Source organism: Gavialis gangeticus, unplaced genomic scaffold (genome assembly GCF_001723915.1).
Source record: "Gavialis gangeticus isolate Ggan-Ray unplaced genomic scaffold, GavGan_comp1, whole genome shotgun sequence".
In the NCBI taxonomy this organism is placed as follows: Eukaryota; Metazoa; Chordata; order Crocodylia; family Gavialidae; genus Gavialis; species Gavialis gangeticus.
The window spans coordinates 11,781,223-11,789,213 of NW_017729001.1; the positions used below are offsets into that span (position 1 = coordinate 11,781,223).

Genomic DNA, 7,991 nt, shown 5'->3' on the forward strand with positions numbered 1-7,991 from the left:
TGACATTCACTGCCCAATCATGTGATGAGTCCCACCACATTTCTGTAATCCCCACTATGTCCAGGCTAGTGTCAGCCAGCAGGAGGGTGAGTTCCTCCTGCTTGTTACCCATACTACGAGCATTTGTGTAGAGGCATTTGAGGCCTCCTGTAGGTGCATGTACTGACCCCCTAGTCCCAGCATTACCCTGGCCCCTATCTCTTACCTGTTTATTTGCTTTGCTCGGTGGTCTGGGCTGGGCTGTAGTTGTGGGTGCTGTTTGATCTGGCAGCCTGATGTTTCCTCTGCCCTCATATACCCCTTCCCCCAACGAGCCTAGTTTAAAGCCCGCCAGAGGAGGTCCGCCAACCTAGAAGAGAACACACGCTTACCTTTAGGGGAAAGGTGGAGCTAGGTAAGGAGTTAGGTGGAGTTAGGTAAGGAACTGGGAGTATCATTTGTTCTTATTTTTCAGGCCTGGCTTCAACCCAAGCCCAGAGTGTCCCTGTGATAAACAGCATGGGGAGCAGCCTCACCACCCTGCAGCCAGTTCAGTTCTCCCAGCAGCTCCACCCATCTTATCAGCAGCCCATCATGCAGCAGGTCCAGAGCCACATCAATCAGAGCCCTTTCATGGCTACCATGGCCCAGATACAGAGCCCCCATGGTAAGTTGCAATAGTTTTCCTTGAATGTGCAGGTCCATGCAGTCCCCTTCACTTGGGAGGTTTACTGGGCAGTCCCTGGTCTTGCGCTGTTCTCTAAGGAAAAGAACAGTGAAACAGGGGAAGGTTCCTCCTCTGCATTGGTCTTCCAGCCTCTCTGTTCCCACAATTTCTGTCTCAGATTGAGGATTGGCTGATAGCAGACTCACATGGGCATCACTTTAGCTGAGCTTGTCTCATCATTTAAGCCTTCTTATTCCTAGTTCAAACTCTCAGAGCTCCAACATCCACGTGACTTTGTTTTCTCCCATTCCCAGCTCTCTATGGTCCCAAGTCAGACGTGGCCCAATATGCACATACCGGCCTTTTACCGCAGACCATGCTGATAACAGACACAGCCAATCTCAGCGCCTTGAGTAACCTAACGCCAACCAAACAGGTACCTTGGGATTTATGCACATGGCTTCATTCCCCTACCTAAAATCACAGCACAGGGAATGGTACCCTGCTCCTGCCAGCTCATCACATTTGGCACACTATCCATGCTGTTCCAGCTGCCTTCTCAGTACCAGCTGGAGTAATGGTTACATGAGGGCAAGCTTCCCTGCTGTACCACCAAGGCTTGCTGAGTCTCCCTCGAAATGGGACTTGCTTGCTGTTTCCAATCCTGCTTTTCCTGTGCAGCTGCCTATTAGGACTGCTGGAGATGACAGACATGACCCCTGCCCCGCTGTAACATTATTTTTCTAGGTGTTCACATCTGACTCAGAGAACCACACAGAGTCTGGGATCCACACACCAGTGTCGCAAACACAAACAATACATTTACAGAATCAAGACACAACCATTCAGCACCTTCAGCCAGGCCCTCGCCTCACCTCAAGCCCAGCTGGTAAGAACAAAGGTGCTCCTCCCTTTCCTGCCAGCATCCTATCAGGTCTGATAACAGCACTGAGCACTCTGCAACAGGACTGTGCCAAGGTCCTGAAGGATGCAGAACTCTAGCGTACTAAAAGAAAACTCTAAAACACAGTCCACAGCAAGAATTCTCCAGCACATCCAAACCAAAGTATGGGCGTGGAAATGGGGCCTTTGGTGGAATTTGTACAAATGACTAACATTAAAGAATGCAGTCAATCCTACAGAAAGTATGCAGGACAAGGCAGGATGAGATGCCTTCAGGGATAGTATGGAGCTTTCCAGCTCCAGGAGGGCATTAAGCCAAGAAGCAACTATAATCTGTAGCTTTAAATCCCTGAGGATTGACTGTAACATTGTGCTTGGAGTCCACAACTGGACACAGGCATGCAAGTCCTTGCACATGGAGTGAGGGAAGAAAGAATAAGTCTTATGTGACAGGCAGACACTAGGGCCTACTCTCCAAGAGGAAGTCTGCTTACATACCATGTTGAAAGGGGGAGGGGAGTTACAAAGGGAATAGGGAACAGATTAAAGAACAGACTAGGTTCAAACTGTGGTTTTGTGCATGTGTTTTAACAGCATCCTCTAGCAGCCTGGTGCTCTACCAGAGCTCTGACTCCACCAACAGTCACAGCCACCTGCTGCCATCCACTCACAGCGTTATAGAGACCTTCATTTCTGCACAGATGGCATCCTCCACTCAGTAACCATGGGGACCAGCTCACGGGCAAGTGTCACAACCACATTTGTCAGGAGAAGTGCCATCTGTGTTTGCGAGTCACCACCATGGCTGCCTTCCATGGTGACGAGAGTGCTGTGGCCAAAGGCCTCCTGCCCCTCCACCGCCTTGTACAGACTCCTCACCCCCGTGTGTCACAACCTGGGAAATGGACTTTTTCAGGCACTGTGCTATGAATGCACACAGAGGGTGGATAATTCAGAAGAATAGGCCTAACACCACTACCTTCCACTGCCAAAGGAAACAATGACCACCACAGACAAACCAGGAATCCTTGTAGCTGCCCACTGAGGATTTCTGCAGCGCAGGGATCTGACTGAACTCTAGTAAAGTGTGAGGGGGTGTAGCTGGGGTTTTAGCCCTTGGCAGGGCTGGGTGTGCATAAGCTTGTCCACTCCAGAGCAAACCCTGCAGGAAAGTGCAGAGCTGAGCTGCAGAATGCAGAGACCCTTAGATACTCCTATTGCTGCTGCCAAAGATAATGGAAACATGCTTGTGAGTGAGATGGAGAATCATCTTGGAGCAGCCAATACAAGAGCTCAATTTCTACCCTTGAAACTAAGACTACTGAGAAATAAAATCAGAGATGGCATGGACAATTTGCTCAGTATGGGTTTACACACTGACCCTTACCATTTAACTTGATATCAATTTTATTTAGCTCAAACCTATTACCCACCCTAAAACAGCACACAGCCAATAGAAAAAAAAAACTGAGCATTTTCATTAGTTTTACTTCATTTAAAATGCAAAAATTGAAGTTCAGGAGCAGGAAAGACTACTTAGTTCTCTACGTCGACAGATGTGATTCTCACCTCTCTTACCTTTCCCTGTGTGGCCAGTGGGCATAGCAGTGTATAGGCCAGGCAAAAGAAGAGGTGGCCTGACACTTTACAGCTACCTTATGGTTCAGAAACTTAGCTCTTTAAGCTGTTCCTAACTTAACACCATTGTCCTTTTCACCACAGGCTGTGTATGCATCTCACTGCCTGTGTAACATATACCAGCTCTTTTTTATAAAGATCACCGCATAGGTGGAATGGTATATTTAACAAGTTTTAATCCCATCTTCAATCATTATCCTCACTGTGACCTGGCTGCTACAGCTCTCCTGTGAGTAAATCTCAGAGGAACTAGCATAACCAAAGGCTTTGGGTTACTAGTTATAAACTCCTCAAATAATTCCTCTCCTCTCTTCTCATTTATGTCCTTCACATCATTAATGAGTTGCAAACAAATACACCAGAAGCCACAATAAGCTTATTTCCAAGGTTATAATGGAAGCTATCAATTTCACTGCATAGAGGACAAAACCCCTACAGGGAAAATATGATCAAACCTCCAAAAGGTTAAGAAACAATGGAGAATAAAAGGCAAAAGGCATAAGTTGACAGTGATCATTAAGGCCACCACATCTGGCAATTTCAAGCATAAAGATGTAAACTGCCGTCTACACTGAGATTTTCTTGCTGGATTCAGATATTATCAGCTGTAGATGAATTTCAGTAATTGAAGTTCTTGGTGGAATTTGGTTTTAGAATTGCTCCCCCTCTCCACTGTGCATTATCCTGTAAATATATTTAACTTCCAATAAATTGAAAAGAAAATCCTGTGAGAGGCTGTTGTACATTTAGCTTCTTGATTGAATAAGTGACATCGACATTCAGGGGAATAGGGAAGATTCATATACAAACTTCATAATGTTCACAAAGTTAGTTATCGATCATTTTGATGATGGCTGTTAGGCAAGCAGTTTTTGTTGGTGTATTAAAATTAATTTACAAGCCAATTTTCTAAATAGTCTTTCGGGTCTGAAATGCCAGCAGAGCTTTTCCTGGTTTGAAAAATACCACATTGTTCTGATTATAAGTGGACCTGGATATATGTTGAGTCCACATTTTCAGGGTCAATTTTAAGGAAAACAGCTTTTTCCTTGAATGTAGGTTTATAACTAGAAATAAAGACCTTGAACACTATTGCTCTTTAAAAAAAGTCCATAGGGGAATCAAGTACACTGGGAAAGGACCAAGAGGGTTAAATAAACTAAAAAACTAAATAAAACCTGCCCTGAAATATTTCTGACTTGGTATTTTTATTCCACACACAAAAATACCACGTGCTGAAGTAAAAGATGTCATGGTAACCAATAAAGGGTAATCTGGCACATGAATGCAATTTATGGTTCTTTTGGAAAAAAGGTATATTTGTAATCTTAACAATATGGTGTTTGGGCTCTAACAGGAGAAAAATATGTGAGATTTCCTGATGTACTACACGAGGCAGCATTTTCCTAGTTCAGTGGCTCTAGTCGAGGTTTTAAGGCTCCAGGAGGAGGGGAGAGGTCCAATGGTCAGAGCTATTGAGACCCACAAGCCTCAAAAACACAAATAAAGATAGATAAAGGTATTCCCAACTCACCCAAATAATGGATTTTGACCTGCTTTATTAGAATTGCAGACCTCTATTAAGAAAATAAGAATAGTGGTAAAAACTGCTGAGTCTCAGAGAAATAAACCAACCTGACTGATCAAGTCCAAATAAGGACATAAATACAGGAAATGCCAAACTAAGCTGGAGAGCACCTGTTTCCAGTAATTCTACAGCACTGACTGTCAAGTTACTATAAACAGCTGTACATATAAAATCATGTGACCTACGCAACTCTGCTGCAGACATCCATCTGAGTGGAAGCACAGAGCACTTGTGAACAATACATGATATATCAAATGAGACCAAGAGGCGTTGGCTGTTATTAAATTCTACTGCACGTGGCAGGTGTAATACTATGAAAATAAATCCTCAAGGGACATAGCTCTGAAAGAAACACCAGTTTATAACAACATACAGCTGCATGCTCTTTCAGTAGCTGTTAGCCTGGGAGTCCAAGACAGTGCAGATGACAAGGGAATTAGTAACACAGCAGGTTTTGATAATGTGATGGTGACTGCAGGAGACATAAGTGGACCCCCAACAGCCATCAGGATGCTATTGAATGAACCAGTCTCTTTCACTGGCTGGAGGTGTTCTTCTGTTGGTTCTGGCAAGAGGTGACAAGAGAAATGAAACAGAACTGATTCTCTGCTCCCATTTCCACCAAAATCAGCTTGTCACATATATGCTCAGACCAGATCCATTGTCCTCGACACCAAAAGGATCAAACCAGGCAGAAGGGACTATGAATATGTCACTGTATTATCAAAGTCTGTGCAAAATGCCACATCCCTCCAAGCAAGGTCCACCTAAGCAGCAGTGCAGGTATCTCCTCTGGGCTTGGTCTTCCATTCTGTTTCCCAATAGATACCACAATATGGCCAGCCATTTAAATAAGCTCTCAATGCTCTGAAACCCTAAAATAGCAACTTTGGCAATTATGCTCCCCCACTGCCAGTGAAAGACATTCTGCAGGAACTACTTTTCGCTGTTAACCTTTCAGTGCCCTTCATCCATCCTGACCATCTGCAGTCTGTAGACTAGAATATGTATTCTCTTCTTTCCTGATTTTCTTCTTCTTTTTCTTCTTCACTGATCTGGCATCTGTATATCTGCCTTCCTGTCGCTCATGCTCTCCATTGCTAAGAATGGGACACAGAGCATTCTTGCTGGTCTCACCACACCCGACTGCTTCTGGTATCTGTTGATTATTATGACTCTCTCCTTTAACTTTCTTCTTCCTTTTCTTCTTCTTCTTCTGGTTGTGCTCTGTGCACTCTTGATTCTGGGCCTGGCTGTAGTCATGTGACACCCCAGGAAGAGCACTCTGCTTCAGGATGTCTGCTGCTGATACAGCAGCCTCTTGGCATCTCTGCCATTCCTGGTCACTGTCTAGTTCACTGAAAGGGTTACAAGAAAAGCAGGAGGTAAGTACGTTACATGTTCACCTTGAATTCAGCCAAAGCACAGAAACCAAGATTCCAACATCATCCTGTTTGAGATTTGGATGAACTCAACGCTTTGAGGCACAAAAATCTATTACAGAAACTACTTAACCAGTCTGTAGCCTAAGCTGCTCTTTAAAGCTATTGTGCTTAAAGGGGGAATACACACAAAAGAGGAATAAAACTTTCCAAGCATATTCCTTGTTTCTATTTAAAACAAATTAAAAGATTTTTCTAATGTACAGAAAAAAATTCCTTCAAACCAGAAGTTTGAAAAACTTCTCTTCATACTAAAAAAAGCACAAGTTGTATGAGCTAACACTTGAAAATAAATTTGGAATAAATTTAAACGTAGAGATGAGCAGAAGATAGTGAGATCTGTATTATGTAGAGTTCTGAGAAAAACAAGGGCGTGGATTATTATATACTTACTAATAAAGAAACACAAAAGCCTAACATCAAGTGAAACATAAAGGAACTGTCAGAGACTGAAAGAAAGTGAAGAAAAGAACACAAGACCTGGCAGACATTGACTTGGGTTAAAAGAGCACATTTGTCTCTATGGGGCAAATTGGATGCATCTTTTAACATTTTTTTTTTTATTTGATAAGTTGAATTCATTAATAAATAAAGTAAAAAAAAGAAAAATCTTTTGACAAATTCAAATGTAAATGCAATAAAAAATGATTACTTGAGCTCTGCAGCTTTCAATTTCCTGAGCTGTCTCAAATCAGTCTTGTAAAGGCAGATGGAATAATGCATTAGAAACAAAGTATCAGTCTAACATCTCACCTGGAACTGGAAGTTCTCCGCCTCCTGGCTGAGTGGGGAGGTTCTGATTTCCCACAATCTCCTGGGACAGACGAGGAGAATAAGCGAAAGCCTGAAACATACAGAAAGGGAACAAAAGGCAATAGTGGTGTCAACCCTGACATGACTAGAGTCCCAACCAGCACTAACATGGCCCTAAAGATCTCAGGGGTGTTAGCATGCCATAATATTAAAGCAACCCAGAAATTCTTGTGGTGCACATATTCAGAGCAACGTGTGAGCCAGCAATGGGGAGAAACCAACACACTTGATAGTTTCATAGTTGGGAGGGTTGGAAGGGACCTGAGCAGATCATCAAGTCCGACCTCCTGCCATGGCAGGAAAAAGTACTGGGGTCAAACGATCCCAGCAAGGTTTTCGTCTAGCTTCCTCTTAAAGACCCCCAGGGTAGGGGCCAGCACCACTTCGCTTAGAAGCTGGTTCCAGATCCTAGCTGCTCTGGCAGTGAAGTAGCACCTCCTGATATCTAGCCTGAATCTACCCTCTGCCAGCTTGTGACTGTTATTTCTAGTAACTCCTGGCGGTGCTCGGGGGAACAGGTACTCCCCCAATGCCTGCTGGTCCCCTCTGCCTAGTTTGTAACATGCCACTAGACCCCGCCCTCAGCCTTCTCTTCTGGAGGCTGAACAGGTTCAGGTCCGGTAGCCTCTCCTCGTAGGGCTTGCCTTGCTGCCCCCCGATCATATGAGTGGCCCTCCTCTGGACCTTCTCCATGTTGTCCACATCCCGCTTGAAGTGCGGCACCCAGAACTGGACACAGTACTCCAACGGTGGCCTGCCCAGTATCACATAGAGGGAGAGGATCACCACCTTGGACCTGCTCCAGATGCATCTGTGGATGCATGAAAAGGTATGGCTGGCCTTCCTGACCGCGTCCCTACACTGTTGGCCCATGTTCATCTTGACATCAATAACGACTCCAAGATCCTTTTCTGCCTCCGCACTGACAAGAAGAGAGTTCCCCAACCTGTAGGTATGGTGC

The 7,991-nt window shown here is 44.4% G+C and overlaps 2 protein-coding genes across 3 annotated transcripts in view; one reads left to right on the forward strand and one right to left on the reverse strand.

Annotated features, from left to right (window-relative positions):
• HNF1A (HNF1 homeobox A) overlaps nucleotides 1-3,918 on the forward strand; it is a 37,984-nt gene extending 34,066 nt beyond the window's left edge. For both annotated transcript variants that reach the window (XM_019506812.1, XM_019506813.1), the window contains exons 7-10: nucleotides 455-646; nucleotides 961-1,082; nucleotides 1,394-1,535; nucleotides 2,144-3,918. In XM_019506812.1, coding sequence (XP_019362357.1) covers nucleotides 455-646; nucleotides 961-1,082; nucleotides 1,394-1,535; nucleotides 2,144-2,271 — 584 coding nt within the window. In that variant the 3' untranslated portion in view covers nucleotides 2,272-3,918. The remainder of the gene's footprint in view (nucleotides 1-454; nucleotides 647-960; nucleotides 1,083-1,393; nucleotides 1,536-2,143) is intronic.
• A 149-nt stretch (nucleotides 3,919-4,067) lies between these two features.
• Nucleotides 4,068-7,991, reverse strand: part of CUNH12orf43 (chromosome unknown C12orf43 homolog) — an 11,065-nt gene continuing 7,141 nt past the window's right edge. Inside the window, exons 5-6 of the mRNA XM_019506815.1 lie at nucleotides 6,971-7,061; nucleotides 4,068-6,133 (exon numbers count right to left, since the gene is read on the reverse strand). Of these exons, the coding sequence (XP_019362360.1) occupies nucleotides 5,743-6,133; nucleotides 6,971-7,061 (482 nt within the window). The 3' untranslated portion in view covers nucleotides 4,068-5,742. The remainder of the gene's footprint in view (nucleotides 6,134-6,970; nucleotides 7,062-7,991) is intronic.